General features: G+C 39.3%; 1 protein-coding gene, 1 non-coding gene and 1 pseudogene across 7 annotated transcripts in view; all 3 read left to right on the forward strand.

Moving 5' to 3' along the window:
* Positions 1–17,802, forward strand: part of AHCYL2 (adenosylhomocysteinase like 2) — a 178,825-nt gene that overhangs the window by 141,302 nt on the left and 19,721 nt on the right. For all 6 annotated transcript variants that reach the window (XM_043871889.1, XM_043871890.1, XM_043871891.1 and 3 more), the window contains exons 5-9: positions 5,015–5,117; positions 11,095–11,189; positions 13,804–13,910; positions 15,443–15,559; positions 17,666–17,729. In XM_043871889.1, the coding sequence (XP_043727824.1) occupies positions 5,015–5,117; positions 11,095–11,189; positions 13,804–13,910; positions 15,443–15,559; positions 17,666–17,729 (486 nt within the window). The remainder of the gene's footprint in view (positions 1–5,014; positions 5,118–11,094; positions 11,190–13,803; positions 13,911–15,442; positions 15,560–17,665; positions 17,730–17,802) is intronic.
* On the forward strand, positions 5,803–8,169 carry LOC122673973 (annotated as a pseudogene).
* Positions 16,736–16,842, forward strand: LOC122674930. The gene has a single exon (XR_006335094.1). It is a non-coding gene; the product is annotated as a U6 spliceosomal RNA (small nuclear RNA).

Raw genomic sequence — 17,802 nt, forward strand, 5'->3', positions numbered from 1 at the left:
AAAGCTGTAATACATATTAAGTTGCCTACCCTAGTAAGACCACTACAGGAAATTAGTGTATTGAGAAGTTGTCTGGAATCTTTTATAGGATTTATAAGATCCAGATCACTTATGTGGCTAGATTAACTTCCGAAGATTGTCTCCTAAGTGCAACACATATATTCACATTACTTATTAAGAACAGCAGAGATTCCTCAAGACACCGAGAGCTGCTGTTAGCATCTTCCCTATGAGACTTTTCTGGGTTACATGTTCTCTGAGGAAGAGTACCTTGGTGACCCAAAATTAGTATAATAAATCGAAAAGCTACTCGTTTTGGAGCTGTAGACTGATAAATCAAGGCAGAAACCATCTTGGAACCTTTTTTGGGCTTCCCTGGTCAGGGACATGAGACTTCAGTGTAGTGACTTAAAATAGTAAGTGCTTCTGTCCTGTCTCATGTTGCTAAATTACAACTAGTTTCTTTTTTACCCCCTGGCTCACTGAATATTACCAACAATATTACAACAATATTACCAACCTGAATATTTTCAAGGTTATTTTTTTTCCTGAATGGAGTAATCAAAATTAGTTTACCAATTTTATTATTTTCTTGTTCCCTCACCACATTTTTCTTTATCCTTTGAAAAACAATTACAAAGGAATTTTGCTTTGTTTTATTTCTAATCTCTTTATTTTTTCTGATTACTAAGATAGTTCATGTTCATTTTACAATATTCAAGCATTGTGTGTGTGTTAAGTCGCTTCAGTCATGTCCAACTTGTGACCCTATGGACTGTTGCCCACCAGGCTCCTCGTCCATGGGGATTCTCCAGGCAAGAACACTGGAGTGGGTTGCCATGCATTTCTCCAGGGGATCTTCCCCACCCAGGAATGGAACCCATGTCTCCTGTGGCTCCTGCATTGCAGGTGGATTCTTTACCGCTGAGCCACTGGGGAAGCCCGTTCAAGCATTACCACAATCTATAATGTAGAAAGACAGTCTCCTATAATCCTATGCTCCAGAAAGAACTATCATAGTTAACAGTTTCCTGTCCATGTTTCATTAAGACTCAGACCTACTTATATTTTTTAGGTGTATTTCCATAGTTCTTTTCAATCAGATTTCTTAGCTACTCTTTCTGAACAGTAATGATTTAAAGTCAAGTTAAACCAGCTTCTAAGCTCTGTCCCCCTCTCACTTCCACCTGCCTGCATTTCTGCTTGAGCCCTGATAGCCAGCAAGCAGTCTTGACTCATAGTTGTTTAAATAGTTCTTGTATTCTTGGTCCCAGTCACTTTTCTAGTTAATTTATATTGCTTTGTAGGTAAGTTTCATTATGATTCTTTTGTTTGACACATTCAGAAATCCTAGTTATAGGAATTCAGAAATTCTTTAAGGTGAAAAGCAAAACAGGAGAGAAAAAAATGGGATCAGATATTGAAAGGTAAGGAAATTAAGACATTAGAGTAGTTCTGCTGTTAACTTACTGTATGACCTTGGATAAATTATGTGAGGAGGTTCACCTACATTAGTGGAGCTGTTTGCAAGTGTTCTTTTTTAATTGAGCATATTTCTAATTAGAGTTTTAATTTAGTATATAAATATTAGAAAATACAATTTTTTTTAATGAAAATTATCAATACCCAAAGTTAACCACCATCAGGAAATTTTAAAACTTTTTCACCAAAGCTTTGTCCTTGTTGAAATAATTCTTAATCAGAGCAGTGGGGTGGTACACTACCTTCTTAAAAAGAAGCCTGTCTGCCTGTCTCCATCTTACTGACTGAAGTGAAGGTAAGTCAGGATTAAATCAGTGGATTAAATTTATTATAATAAATTTTTTTAATTTGAAATAAACATAGAAAAGTTACAAATACAGTACCAGATAACTTTTTATTTTCTGAACCATTTGAGAGTAAGTTTCCAACCTGATGGTGCTTCCACAAAGACATTAGTGTGTATTTGCTATAAACAAGGACATTCTCCTATACAACGAATACAACCATTCAAAATTAGGAAATTAACACTGATTCATAATTGCTGTCTAATCCTCCGGTCCCATTTGAGCTTCACTAATTGTCCAAATACTTTTTATAACCAGAGGATCTGGTCCCTAGTTATATGTCTCATTTAATTGTCATCTCTCTTTAGTCTTCTTCAGTGCTGGACAGTTAGTTGATCAGTCTTTGTTTGACTTTCATGACCTTGACACTTTAAAGATTATAGACAAGTTATTCTGTAGTATGTCCTTAATTCAGACTTTTATGATGCTTCCTCATTATTAGATTCAGTTTATGTACCTTTGGTAGGAAATGATGCTGCCTTTTTTGGGTTTTTTTCACTTAATCCTATCAGTTGGCACTTGATCTCAATTTGTCCCATAACTGATGTTCATTTTGATCCCTTAATGGAGGTGGTGTCTGTCAGACTTTTCAGTTGTAAAAGTTATTTTTCCCCTTTGTAATTAATAAGTATTTTGTGAGGTAGATGTAAGAAACTGTGTGAATATCCCATTCTTCATCAAACTTTCCATTTATTCATTCAGTTTTTTTTTTTTTTGTATGGAGTCATTGTTTCCTGTTTGACTTAATGGATTATAATCCATTACTATCATTATTTATTATGATAAAAATCATTGAAAGTTTGGCCAGAAGGAACCCCTTAAATCTTGCTTCTGTGCCTTGTCTTTTGACATGTCCCTTTCATTCTTTGAGCACTTCCTTGTTTCTGGTACAAGAGGATCTAAGCTCATCTTGTACATTCCCTGTCCTATCCCTGGAATCAGCTTCTTCTCCATGGAGCGCTGGTTCCTTTTCCTTTAGTGGATCTGTACACTAGTGGGCTGTTTGCTACTGGAGTGTTAATAGTATTGTTCCTGGATCCTCTTTCATTAATTTTCAAAAATAATTGCCCATTAACACTTCATATATATCTTTTGCCCTGTTCTCTCCTCCTTCCAGAACTCCAGTTACATGTAAATTAGACCATTGATGGTGTCCCATAGATCTTAGATACTCTCTTCTGATTTTTCTCCCACTCTTTTTTTCTTTCTCTATTTCAGTTTGGTGATTTCTATCGATCTATCTTCATGTTCACTGATTCTATCCTTAGATATGCCCAGTTTGATGATAAGTATAATAAAAAATTCTTAAATCTGATACCTTAAAAAAATTGTAACATTTATATTTGAATTGTTTTTTATAGTTTCCATCTCTTTGCTGAAATTCTCTATCTGTTCATGGATGTCCATCTGTTTCACTCGACTGCTTCCACATAAATATAATAACCATAATTAAAGTTCCTCTCTGATCAAACATTAGCTTATCTCAGAGTCTGGTTCTTTTGAATACTTTCTTTCCTGACTATGGGTTGGGTTTTTTTCACTTTTTTGGTGTCTTGAACTTTTATATTGAATGGTAGTATGTTAGTTCCCAGTATTGTCATGAACTGGTCTGGATTTTAATTCTGTTCTGTACCCAAGGCTACAAATTCCTCCAAGCCAGAGGGCTCTCAGTTTTTCTGCTCCACCCTCAGGCTGTCAACTGCTTCTGCACATGCTTGCCACAGGGGGGCTCTCTCTTCAAGTGCATGTCCCCGCTGTAGCAGAAGACTGCTGCTCCTTGTTTTCTGGAGCTAGGCTCATAGTGAGAGCAATTGGGGTTCTTAAAGTTTTCTGGTCCAATCTCAGTCTTAGGCCGGCCTCTGTGAAGACAGGACGTTTTCAGTGTTCCCGCCACTCCTGTCTATAACAGCCAAATTTTTCCTTGTATCTGTGGTAGATCTATAATCAAATACCACTGTCCTTCAAAGTCAGATTCCCTGGAGATTATCAGTCCCTTTGCCGGATCCCCACATTGGGAAGTCTGGTGTGGCACCTAAAATCTTTATGACAGTGTCAGAACTTCTTGGTATTATTGTTCTCCAGTTTGTGGGTTGCCCACCTGGTGGGATTTTAATGTGATTGCGCCCGTCCTACCGTCTCGTTGTGGCTTCTTTGTCCTTGGCCATGGGGTATCTTTTTTTGGTGGGTTCCAATGTTCTCCTGTGGTAGGTCTTGAGCAGAGATATTTTCCTGTCCCTCCTGGAGAATCAGTGGATTTTTACTTTCTATCAGTGTAGGGTCCTGGGCCCAAGAGGGTTTCCAGCTGCTTCCCAAGGAGCAGAGCGTTTTTGCTTCTACCCTCCCCCAGAAGCAATGGTCTTTGTCTTGTCCCTCATGGCAGGCATAATTCCTGCTCTTCTTGCTACAGTTTAGGACTTTTGCTTCCTCTGAGAGAAGACTGGGAAAGTGCCCAGATTTCATGCTTTTCATTGAGCACAGGCACTCAGCATCCTGCCCCCAGTCTCTTGTGAGCTCTGGTTGGAAGCCCCTAGAAAAGAGCTTTCATGTGAGTATGAAATCTCACTGTGGCTCAGGCCACCAGATGTTCCAAACTGACATATTGATACTTTCCCACACTCAGTCTTTACTAATTCATTAAAATTGTAGTTAGTTTTTTCGTACTCTGTTGTATGACAGCCACCTCTTCCTCCTGCACTCTGACAAGGATGAAACTGTGTTCCCTCTCTCCCTAAATGGATTTGCCACTCTCTGTCCTTGGTTGCCTTATGAGCTCAGCTCTTTGATAGGCTCAAGAAAAGTTACGGTTTTGTAGATTATGCAGCTTTTTCTTGTTTTTACAGTGGAAGCGTCTCTTTCGGCTTTCTACATCCTAAAGAGAAGCAGAATTATGAACTGGTGGTTTTTAAAAAGATGTGTGGCTCTGAAATCCTTGGTTTAATTGAATCTTATAGAGAGGACCAATAGGTTAAATGAGTAAAAGCATACAGCTCAGTGGGAACCTTCCTCATGCCTACCCTCAACGCTTGCCCCATTCTCAAAGTGCTGAAGTTTCTGTAAAACACAAGTTGAAAATAACACTGGTGTTAGTTATTCCTAATGTACTTTCTCATTGTCAAATATGTAAACTTAATTCCTTGACCAGCTGTTTGGCCCGTGCTTGCTCATCTCCTGCTCTTTCTTTAATACAGGTGCTTATGGAAACTCTGGGAGCTCTGGGAGCACAGTGCAGATGGGCTGCCTGCAACATCTATTCCACCCTCAACGAAGTGGCTGCTGCTCTAGCAGAAAGTGGTGAGACCTTTTGCATGTTCTCTTTGTCTCTGACTAAAGGTTCCCAAAAGTTCCATTGTTTCGATGTAAATCTATAAGGAAAGTTGGCATTTAAAGTTGTCTTGGAAGAAATATTCTTTTTTTCTAAATGAAGTATAGTTGGTTTACAATATTGTATTAGTTTCAGGTATACAGTAAAGTGTGTGTACACATATGCACACCTATATATTCTTTTTTCAGTTCTTTTTCACTATAGGTTATTATGAGACATTGAATGTATTTTCTTATGCTATATAGTAAATCCTTGTTGTTTATCTACTATATATATATATATAGTAGATGTAGTAGTATGTATCTGTTAATCCCATACTCCTAATTTGTCTGTCTTGCACCTTCCCCTTTGGTAGCCATAAGTTGTGTTCTATGTCTGTGAGTCTTTCCATTTTGTAAATAAGTTCATGTATACTGTTTTTCAGATTCCACATATCAGTGATATAATTTAATATTTGTCTTTCTCTGACTTAACTTAGTATGATAATCTCAAGGTCCATCCATGTTGCTGCAAATGGCATTATTTCATTCTTTTTTCAAGGCTCAGCAATATTCTATTTTATATATATATATACACATACATATATATATATATATATACGACATCTTTATCCATTCATCTGTTGATGAACACTTAGGTTGTTTCCATATTTTGGTGGGTCCCTATTCTTGATGAGGTTTCTCTCTTTCTGAACTTCTTTTTGTTAAATATAATCAAGGTAACTGTGTTGCTTTACAGTCACAAATATCTTCTTATGTCTAGTATTCCATTATTAGTTAATGCTTTGCCTTGCCTTACTAATATTAGAGCACCAGTGAACACTGTTCACTGTCTAAGGTCACATGGGGCTTCTCTTGTGGCTCAGCTGGTAAAGTATCTGCCTGCAATGCGGGAGACCTGGGTTTGATCCCTGGGTTGAGAAGATCCCCTGAAGAAAGGAACAGCTACCCATTCCAGTATTCTGGCCTGGAGAATTCCATGGACTGTATAGTCCATGGGGCTGCAAAGACTTGGACACGGCTGAGCGACTTTCACTTTCAAGGTCATATGGATTAGAAAAGAAAATGCTTCAGATATAATTCTGTGGTCCTACTGGTTTTTCAGCAGTGTGCTCTGATTTAATGTTTGGTGCTTCTGCTTTAGCACTAAACAGGACCTGACCTGGCAGGCTAGTATTTGAACACAACAGCCACTGACACTTGAAGGACAAAAGAAACAGAGAGGGCTTGCGGCGGCCCCGACTCCACATCTGGGAGTGGAGAGGAGAGCAGAAGTGGCGTTGGTCTGGCTGGAGCCCTTGGGTGAATTTGTTAGGCGAGGAGAGGGAGTGATGTTTTCCAGACTCGGTGCAGTGCCCGCTACCCCGGGACCCCTTTAAGCAGCAGAGAAGCACGAGGATAATGGAAACTAAGAATAGCAGAACCCTTAAAGGATAATAGTTTCCAGTACACTGTCCCTCACGATGACTCCTTAAGTGGCTCATCATCTGCTTCGTGAACCAGTGAGTGATTTTCTAGCATCCTTCCAAAAATCTACCTACTGGATGAAGATGAGAAGGATCAAGTCAGCTGCTGCTTCCCATGTAGAAGGGTCAGATGGAGTATCAACCAAAGGAAAAAGGAAACCCAGGCAGGACGAAGATGAAGACCATCAGAGAATTTCCTCAGAAGAAGCATAAGCTTTGCTTTATGGGAGGAAGCAGCAACCTAAAGCTCAGCCTTAATCCCAAAGCCCAGACTTGCTGTATTCAGAAGGAACCATCAGCTTATGCAGCAGGCAGTTTAGAGGAGCAGTGGTACTTAGAAATTGTGGATAAAGGCAGTGTCTCCTGTCCTGCCTGCCAGGTAGTGGGGAGAAAGACCACAGACAGCTTAAAGAAACACATGGAAACTGCAAACAGGAAATGTTTACTTATCATCATTGTTGGAAACAGCTTCATTCACTAGTAGGGATGAAGTATCATGTCATGGCAAATCATAATAGCTTCCCCATTTTAAAGGCTGGAGATGAAATAGATGAGCCAAGTGAGAGGGAACGTCTCTGAACAGTTCTCAAGAAACTGGGAAAGCTGAGATGCATACATGAGAGTTGCTCTAGTAGCTCCACCAGCATCATGGGATATCTATACCATGTGAGAAAATGTGGCAAAAGGTCTGCTGAGCTGGAGAAGATGACCCTGAAATGTCACCACTGTGGAAAGCCCTGTAGGTTGAAGACTGAACTCGTATATCACCTGAGGTCAGAGCATAGTCCTATATCCTTCTTTCCAGAGTCAGGACAGCCAGAGTGTTTGAAGGACATGACTCTTGGAGTCAAAGAGTGGAGGCCGAGTTCAGAGGCAGATAGTTCCACCTGCAGGAACTGGCTTCTGCTGAACTGGCCAAGGAATGGCCTAAGAGAAAGGTGCTTCAGGATCTGGTAACTGATAATCGGAAGTTAAAATATACTCGTCCTGGGCTACCGACCTTCAGCCAAGAAGTACTACACAAATAGAAGTCAGATATTAAAAAATATCATCGCATTCAGTGTCCTAACCAGGGTTGTGAGGCTGTCTACAGTAGTGTATCTGGTCTTAAAGCTCACCTGGGCTCTTGTACATTGGGAACGCTTGTGGCTGGAAAATACAAGTGTCTTCTCCGTCAGAAAGAATTTGTGTCAGAGAGTGGTGTTGGGTATCACATTGACTGTCCACTCTGAGGTTTGGTTTGTTGTCAACCCAACAACAACTGAAAGCTTTGAGAAGCTGGTGAAGATAAAACAGCGACAGCAAGAAGAAGAAAAGCAGAGGTGGTAGCCCAGGAGCCGATGGTTTCTAAGGCAGCAGCAGCCCAGCATTGAGCTTCCTGAGACAGAGCCGAGTCTTAGAGTGGGGAAGGATCACAGCAGGAATCATGAGGAACTGCTAGTGGCGACATCCTGTAGAGATGTACATACTCTAGAGAAGCAAAGCAGGAGCCAGTGCCAACACAGTTCCAGAAAGTCAAGTCCCCAAAGATGAGTCATAAATGAGGAAAGAAATAGGCAGTCAGTGTGAAAGCACTCCTGGGAGAGTGGATGGAAGGCTGTTGTCACAGGGACCTGTGTGGAGAGGCCTGAGTCACGGGAGCCGAGTGAAGAGAAATTTACTATTTCAGCTGTTTGTGTAAGTCTGTAACACTCTCAGGTCCTTCCTCCAGTATAAATTTCACTGTTTCTTCTACTCATTCTTGTGAACCCTTCATCACCCCCACCCCCATCTCCTTTTTGATAGATTTTACTGATAGTCTCATTGGAGTCCCCCTATTTGCTCTCATTGTGCTCAAAGAGCTCCCCCTTAAGGTCTACTTGCCCTGTACAAGACTAAGAAACCTATTCGATTAACCTTTCTATGCTGGGGTATAGAATGTTCTTGGAAGTGCCATTGATTCCATAGTTACTCCATCATCTATCTTACAAAATGATTCCAAACTAACTTTTTTTTCCCCACTTTTCCAGTTGAGATTTATTCCAGAATGGTTTTACAAAGCTGACTTTAAACCTAGTACATCTCCACTTGTGAACAGCTCCATCCCTCAGCCCACAGACCAAAGAACCTAAGCAACTGCTCAGCTTTAAGTGTGGTATCAGCTAGGCTTTTAGTAGTGTTAGTCACTCAGTCCTGTCTGACTCTTTGTGACCCCATGGACTGTAGTCTGCCAGGCTCCTCTGTCCATGGGATTCTCCAGGCAAGAATACTGGAGTGGATTGCCATTCCCTTCTCCAAAAACTAACTTTTTAAAACCATACCGATTGATGATTTTGTATTTGTGATATAACAAGCCTAGAACCTAGAACTGTTGTCACTCCTTTAATAAGATTCCCCTGTCTGCCTGGGTGAGAGAATTTATGGAAGCTATTGTCTCATTATGGTTTTAGGATTGAAAGTGAGAAAATACTTAGAATAATAAAGCTAGACTTGCTGGACACAAGTTTTCCTGGGAAATACTTTGTCCCAGATGGCAGTCAGTAACTAGACCCACAGGCATGTTATTCAGCCTTAGGAGAAATATGTCTCACATAAAATGACTGGAAAGAAGAGAGCAACACAAATAAATACCACCTCAGATCAACTTTCCTGCAATTAATCTTGTTCCTGCAGTTTTGAGGATTGAGAAGTAATACCCTTTTGCCTCTGATATTTGCCACAGAACCCTAATATTGCTGGTACTACCATGAAGATTGGTAGCCAAGGTGCACATTCCTTCTCCCCTGGACTGGACTTGACCTGACCGTTAGTCTGCACTCTGTTAAGTCCTCGTATCTCCCTTTAGCCAAGGTCTGTCTCTGCATTTTCTGAGAATGTTGTCCTCTACCCTCTTTTTTAGACATTGTGTTCTGTCTTCTTTATAACCTGACACTTTGACACCAGGTGTAGATACTTATCTGGAGTTGGAAAGAAAAGTTCTTTTTCTGAACCTCATGCCTAGCCGATAGTATCTGTTAGGCTGTTTCTCCTTCAGGATGGCTTTTCCTAGAGCATTGATTAGAGCAGCTCTGTTGTTGTATTTCTGAATTCTCTTCCCCTTTTCCATAAATATTGGTCTTCTATATTATTGCCAATTTTTGTGGCTTACACCACATTAAAAGCCAGAGACCCTTAACCCTGATGTGGACCAATACTGCCTTTTCAAAATCTAAAAGGCTATTACCACTATTAACTGTTCTCTGTGCTCCTCCATATAGCCTTAAAATGTGGGCTTTTGTGAAGACCACTTTGAGACACAGGAGCGTTGAAACCTGGTTGGGATACTGCCAGAACAGGTAGTTTTGAAACAAAGGAAGGATGTGGTCTGTCCACTCGACATTGTCATTGGCAGTTGCTCCCTTAAAGCCCTTTCCATTCATGAGGATTGTCAGGGAGGAAAATGGAGAAGCTCTGTTACTTTCTGGTGAGTAAGATTTGGGGAATGTTTGGCAATGGCGAGAAAAATAAATGACTGTGTTAGAAAAAAAGAGAGAAATTTGGACTTTGCCGGTTTCTTGCGTTCCCTCTCTGATAGCACAACACAGATCAGGGTACAAAAAATTTGCTTCAGAGCTCTTGAGAAATTCTGGGAAAGTTCTGTAGTGCATGTATATCTCTCCTTTTGCAAACGCTGTCAACATTTCATTTGTTCTTTCATTTACATTCATTGATTTGTAAAATTTTTATTAATGTATAAATTATGTATAGAAAGTACGCATATATAAATATGTAGTTCAATTAATTGTACATATACATGCGTTTCTTTTTTTTTTTCAACAAATGCTTATTGACTGACTCTAAGGGCAAATAAGAGAGTCTTTGCACTCAGAACATTATATTGTAGTTAAGGAGAAAAGACACATATACAAACAATGATAATACAAGGACATATATGATAATGCCACAACAGATCATAACCCACATTCAGTGTACCAGCAAGGGGCTAATAAAAGATCAGATTCCATGAGCGATCACTTACAGCTGAGTTAATAAGGCTTCATTAGGAACATGACACTTAACTGGCCAGTGAAGTGTAGCAGCATTTGAACAGAGGGAGAAGAGTGTAAGAGCTTTCCTGATGAAGAAGGTGGAATGACTAAGGTAGAGAAGCAAAAAAAGATCAAAATGTAGTTGGGAAATGGTGGGGATTCTAGTTGGACTAGATGAAGAAGTATATATTTCTAGTTTCCTTTTTTTTGCCTTTAGTCATATTTTTAGCATCCATCATTCTCTTGGCCCTTTTGTTTGTCCTCTTTGGTCTAACAAGAATAAAATGACTACCAAAGATGAAGGAATGGATAAAGGGGCTGAAGACAATATTTAATCAGTGAAGAATGTCAGCCTAAGAAGTACAGCAGAACAAGTTTGGAACTAGGAAAAACTAGCATCTCATCTTCTTGCCAAAACTGAGGGTCAGCCCTTTTTTCAGGCTTTAATGGTTTCTCTTTGTTCTTTTTTCTCAGGATTTCCTGTGTTTGCCTGGAAAGGAGAGTCAGAAGATGACTTCTGGTGGTGCATTGATAGATGTGTGAATGTGGAGGGCTGGCAGCCAAACATGGTGTGTTAGATTTCTGTTAGATTTGTGTTAGGTTTCTGGGACCTGGGGGTACAGGGAGGGAGGATGTGGTCTGGGAGAGGGTTTCCCAACAGGAAGGAAGGAAGGAAAATGTTTCCTTTTTCATCTGATGTACTTGGGCTTCCATCAGAACTAGATGCTTATGCTTAGGACATCCCGAGAATATTAAACCTCTTTATAGCCTCGAAGTGCTTGTAATTGTCAGTGTTGATCTTAGAAGTGCTCATATTCATCAGCAACTTTAAAATACTGCTCCGGGTTCACACATGACTGGTTAAAAAGTAAGATGAATGAGTTACTATCCCCTAACACTGCTCACCAGCACCTCCCCCAACACACACAGCTCTTGTGGTACATAGCTTTCTCTCTAGAATCACATGCTAAATTTATAGTAAACCTGAAGGGATTCCAAGTTCAAATTTCTTCTTTATTCATTTCTCCCCTTAGGAAGTTGGGGCTTTTAATTTTTGCTTAGTTTTTATTTTTGTTTAACTTTTTTTTAAAGTGCTTGAATGCTGACAGCATATTAGATTCATAAGGGGAAGCGCAGAGCTGCACAAGTATGATGCACTCCTACTTTGCAAACCTTTCTGGATAGGAGTGAGAGGAGAAATTAAGGAAATCAACTAAAAACAAGAATCCTTGAAGCTCTGGTCCAACTATTACTTGCCCTAAAGACTGCAGAGCAGGCTTCACCTGGGAGACAGAGGGAGAAGCAGCCTGTCTTTCTAGATTCTGTGATGCAGGTCACAGTGCACCAAGGGTTGATTTGAGGAAAGCTGGATTAAAACCTTTGTATCCTCAAAGGGAGGGAGGAGTTGGCTGCACGATGAGTCAGCTCATTCCATCAGAGTTTAACAGTGCCAGAACGGAGTGTGACTGACAGAGGTTCTACTGGGAATAAAACATTAATTGTATAGTCACGATCATAGGGAGGACAGGGTGTTGTACATAGCAAGCGTTTATAGACTGTAGATCAGCACTGCTGGAAAGGTTGACAAAGTGAGTAAGACAAGGATAAGAACTGTGACCCCAGAAAACAGTACCCACCATCTCTTTTGGATCCTGTAAAGATCTAGTACTTTTACTTGCTCGCCAACCTCAGGAAGGTACCTGGGTGACAAGAATTTTCTGCAGTAGAATGACAGGCTAAGAATTATAGGCTCTATTCATTAAATAAATATTAGGGATAGCAACCACCTGCCTGTATTTGAAATCTTTGTTAAAAGGAAAAAGTGGATGAGAATAGTTATTCTAAGATACAGTCTTTCCTGCATAGCATATTTTGTATGCTAGGGATCAGAGGCTGCAAGGAAAAACTCCATGAGGGATTTCATACATGTAAAAAGGGAGAGAGAAATGCAGAGGACCCTTTCTGTCCATTAGGGACTCTGTTCTGAGGGTTTCTACCACGAGAAAAACAGAGCACTGACTTTACAGTATGGAGGAAGTGTAAGAGTGAGTCCAGCCTTGGATCTCTGCTCTCAAATAAGATTTGGTGGTATCAGAGAAAATAGATCAACAGCAGGAGCAAAATTGGGAATTCCCTGTCGGTCCAGTGGTTAGGACTCCATGTTCTCACTGCCAAGGGCCTGGGTTCAGTCCCTGGTCAGGGAACTAGGATTCCACAAGCTAAGTGGTGCAACCCAAAACAAAACAAAAAAACAAGGGCAGAAGCAAAAAAGAGAGGTCAGGTATTAGACACAAGGTTGGAGATTGGTGTATAGGCAGGGATCCAGGATGGCACCTTGACACTTGTTGTAGGGTTAACTGATGGAACTGCAGAATGGGCATGTGCCAGCAGAGGGCAGCTCAGTCCTGTTGGTCTTTCTGGGAGAGTGGATGTGACAATTTGGAAAGTCCTGCCAGGCATTTCTGACAGCTAGGTAAAAGGCTGAAATGCCACAGCCTACTGCCTAATCGTATTCTAAACTGATCTTTCTTTAGCTTATTTATAATTCAGAAATTTTCCTCTGCTGATGAAAGCTCCAGTGGGCACAGCTTTGTGTTTGCTTTAATCCCAACCTGAAATAGTGATGAGCTGTTCAGAGGCATGCTTGCACACCTACATGCTGCACAGTTCCCTCGTTATTTTTAATTTGGTTTATAGAGAGTGTGAGGTTGTGCTAGGCAAAACCCTACAGTGCTGCCTGAGCATTTTGGGTAGGAGAATGCCTGTACTTTGGGAGAAGTAAAGGATTAACAAATACAGTTTTATAAGCCATTGTTCTGGCTTAATAATTAGAGAGACTAATTATCTGGTTTTACTAAGCTTTCACTGATTATATTCAAAGTCCTGAATTTAACTAATACAAATATGCTATTAGGTTTAAGCTTTCTGACTATCTACAGTACAGTCAAGAGCTAGTGGTCTAGATAATCACTTAAGCTATTACTCCATATGAAAATCCTCATTGCATGGCTATATAGTTTGATCCTAGTAGGTGTGTCATTTGGGAAGTTCACTTGGCTGTGAGAATTACAGCTGACCTTTCATCTCACTACCGTTTTCTTCTGTATAATGACCAATGTCAACTACTTTGTATAACCATTTACAAAATTTTAAATATGACATTATTGATGCTTATTTTTCCAGATCTTGGATGATGGAGGGGATCTTACTCACTGGATTTATAAGAAGTATCCCAACATGTTTAAGAAAATCAAAGGCATAGTGGAGGAGAGTGTTACCGGAGTCCATAGGTAAGATTTGACATAGGCATGCTGGCTTTATGCAGCCTGGACATATGTTCATGTAATCACATACTTACAGAATTGTTGTTGCTGTTTATTTGCTAAGTCATGTTCAACTTTTTGCAGGTCCATGGACGGTAGCCCACCAGGCTTCTCTGTCCATGGGGTTTTCCCAGGAAGAGTAGTGGAGTGGGTTGCCGTTTCCTTCTCCAGGGGATCTTCCCAACCCAGGGATCAAACCCAAGTCTTGTGCATAGGCAGGTGGATTCTTTTCCACTGAGCCACCAGGGAAGTCCACTTATAGACTACATTATATTAAAAATTAAAATGATGCTCTGAAATGATGAGGTCCAAATCTGCATACTTGTGTTTTAAATTAACAACACAAATAACAAACTTAAAATAGTGAGGAGTGGATAGGGGAACAAGTGTGGGCCTCATGTTTTCTAGCATTGTAAGACAATGACTGCTTGTCTTTTTTGGACAAATTCACTTATTGAACTTCTGCATTGAACCAATAACTGCTCTAAAAACCATGCTAGGGATTTCGCAGTGGGGAAAAAAAATCCTGGTCCCTCAGAGAGCTTACATTCATACATAGAGAGCAAGTATTTAGGGTTCTGTTTCTCAAATGAGTCTTAATTCCCTAAATACAATTGTAACCATTTCTGTTTCCTATTATTTACCAAGAAAGAGCTAAAGTATGAAAGTTTTGGGGAAATAAATTCTGAATCAGCTACTAACACTGCTTCATTATATTGTGATCTTTTTGAATGTATAAAACTATGAATCGTCCCAAATTTTCAAACTTCTAGAAAGGGGTGAGTTTTGAATAAAACATCTGGTTCTAATTTTTAGTTGACTGAATTTTAAAAAAAATAACCCTTATATTATAGATATGTGGACTTCCCGGGTGGTGCTAGTGGTAAAGAACCCACCCACCAATGCAGGAGATGTAAGAGGCGTGGATTTGATCCCTGGGTCAGGAAGATCCTCTGGAGAACAGAATGGCAATCCACTCCAGTATTCTTGCCTGGAGAATCCCATGGACAGAAGAACCTGGTGGGCTACAGTCCACAGGGTTGCATAGAGTCAGACATGACTGAAGCGACTTAGTATGCATGTAGATATATATATTTATAGGTGTGTATACTGAAATTATAAGATTAAGACTATTTGAAAGTTAAAATTGTTGCTTTAGAGTAGTGGGGATTAAAACAGTACTTAAAAGTTTCTCTTATAATTAAAAAGAGAAATAAAATTAATAAGCAATTTAAAGTTTTACATTTTAATCCTTAAAATTTAGAGGTGGGTCAAAGATTTTCCCCATGTGCCTTTTGATTAAGATCTTTATTTCTAAGCTGTATATAGACTCTGGAAAAAGTATTCTCTGTTTCTCTATATACACTGTATAGGATGAAACTAGTTGTGTCTCAGACTCTCATGCCTACTCAATTAACTTATTTGTAAAATTTGATATGAAACTGATGGATTGGAATATCTCATTATTTTATGTTCTTTTTTATTTCCTTTATCCTTAGGCTGTACCAGCTATCCAAAGCTGGGAAGCTGTGTGTTCCAGCCATGAATGTCAATGACTCAGTCACGAAACAGAAATTTGACAACCTCTACTGTTGCCGTGAATCAATTCTTGATGGGTAATGGATTGTTGTCTTTGGCGTGAACTTCAGTTGTTGAATTGAGGTTCTAAATTTTTTGGTTTTGGTTGTTTCTGGAAATGATTTGTGTAGCACCTCTAAGCTGTATACAGACTCTGAAAATGTATTCTTTGTTTCTATGTATATACCTTATAGGATGAAACTAGTTGTATCTCAGACACAGTATTTTATAACCCATATCATACTCAATATTTTATAACCCAAATATACCTTTGCTATCACTGTTACATCATATTCAGTATTTTGTGACATAGTTACCATTGCTATCACTATTGCAAGTGAATCTATTTTACTTAAAAAATCAGACCAGCTCCTGTCTATTGGTGACAGAGTTTTTACTTTGTCATCCTATCAGGCCTGGAAGTAACTAAAGTCAGTATAAGTAAGTGTCTTTGGTGGTTTAGGAAAAGGTTCCTGGTGTTTCTTTTCCAGGTCATGTTGTCATGACTTAAGTTACAACCATCATAACAGTTCTTTGACCATGTGGAAAATTGTGGTGAGCAAAGGGTCGTTTCCCAGAGGCATTTGTAGTTTTTCAAATCTGTGAGGACTACAAGTCTGAAAAAATCTACCTAGATATAATATACCAAAAACTGTGTTCTTCCAGAACGCAGTTGCTGTCTACACTTGTGTCCTGACATTTCTTCTTTCTTGCTAAGATGACTCAATAATTCCCTGTATGAAAGCATTAAGTTGGTTTAGAATATTCCCAAACCAAATGGTTTCCATCATATATAGGTTAATGGAAAAGTGAAGAAAGGGCCTGTGGACCACATTACTAGTCTGAACGTCAGGCAGTTTGGAACACCACAGGCACTAGTGATTTCCTTGTTGGTGCTGAGCCAGTCCAGGACCATTCTAAGCCATGACTTTTGAATATGGTTGTCACCAAGCCAGAGTTACCCTCATCACTCAACAGAAATTGCCTCTGCACTTAATTAATAGTTACTGAGTCTCATTGGGGTTCATAGAGTTATTCTAGTTCCTAGTGAGTGGAGTTGTCAAGTCATTAAAAAGATAGATTTCTCCTTTCCCTTGGGGGATTTTTAGACTCTTTTCAACAGGAGAGGTTAACCAGATAGATGAGTAGAAAGACCCATAGATATTTGTCAGAACAGTCTCAGAATGGCAGGTTTTAGTTGAAAAGTTTCTTCTGTGCTCGCTTCGGCAGCACATATACTAAAATTGGAACGATACAGAGAAGATTAGCATGGCCCCTGCGCAAGGATGACACGCAAATTCGTGAAGCGTTCCATATTTAAAAAAAAAAAAAAAGAAAAAAAAAAAAAAAAAAATTTCTTCTGCCTAGCCAGGGCTTCCTAGAGAAGGGAGATCAACCAGACCTAAAGAGAAACCAGAAACTGCTCTTACAACTTCTTCCAAGAGAGCCTGAAAACATTAAGGACCTTTATTCTAGCCTCATAGAGACTCAGAGACAAAGAAGTAGAACACATCTGAAAAGGACTCAGCCCAGAAAACTCAATGCTTATGCAGTCAATGTTGGCATGTTTCATGGCTCTTCTCCACCTTGTTGCCTGTTACCCTACCTGAATTAATGTGGAACCTATTGGCCATTCTGATATTACTAAATATAGGACTCATTTATCAGCATTATATTTTATGTATCTCATTCAGTAAGCTAGAAAGTTTACATTAAGCCAGAGCTTTGTCACCTCCTAAATAAAATTACATTATTTTTATTTACTTTTTAATCTTTATTTCCAAATATTATATATTCTAAATGTTATATAATAAATATATATTGCTTTTATGTTTAAAAGTTACTTTGTGGTCTATAGCTTCTTCCCTTTTGCACCACTCCCAGGACAAGGGGAAAAAAAGAAAAAACCCTCACATGTAGATGGAATTGATTGGATAGTATGGAGTAAGAAAATGCATATTTTATTGAACTTTTCTTTATAGTCATTAAATAGTTTCTTTAGAATGGAAACTAGGCTTACTTTTCAACATTCAAAACAAAAACCCAAACCAAAAAAAAAAACCCACCATGAAAACAAAGGGACTAAATCTAATCTTAAGGGAGAAACTAGAGATTTTTCTGATTCAATTTTTCTTCCCCCATAGACTTAAAAGAACAACAGACATGATGTTTGGTGGGAAGCAGGTGGTGGTCTGTGGCTATGGAGAGGTAAGGTTTAATCTTTCAGTTATTAGGAATTTAAAATGTTTTTGTGGAAATATACTAGAATTTTTCATTTCTG

The sequence above is a fragment of the Cervus elaphus genome, chromosome 18, assembly GCF_910594005.1.
Source record: "Cervus elaphus chromosome 18, mCerEla1.1, whole genome shotgun sequence".
Classification (NCBI taxonomy): domain Eukaryota; kingdom Metazoa; phylum Chordata; class Mammalia; order Artiodactyla; family Cervidae; genus Cervus; species Cervus elaphus.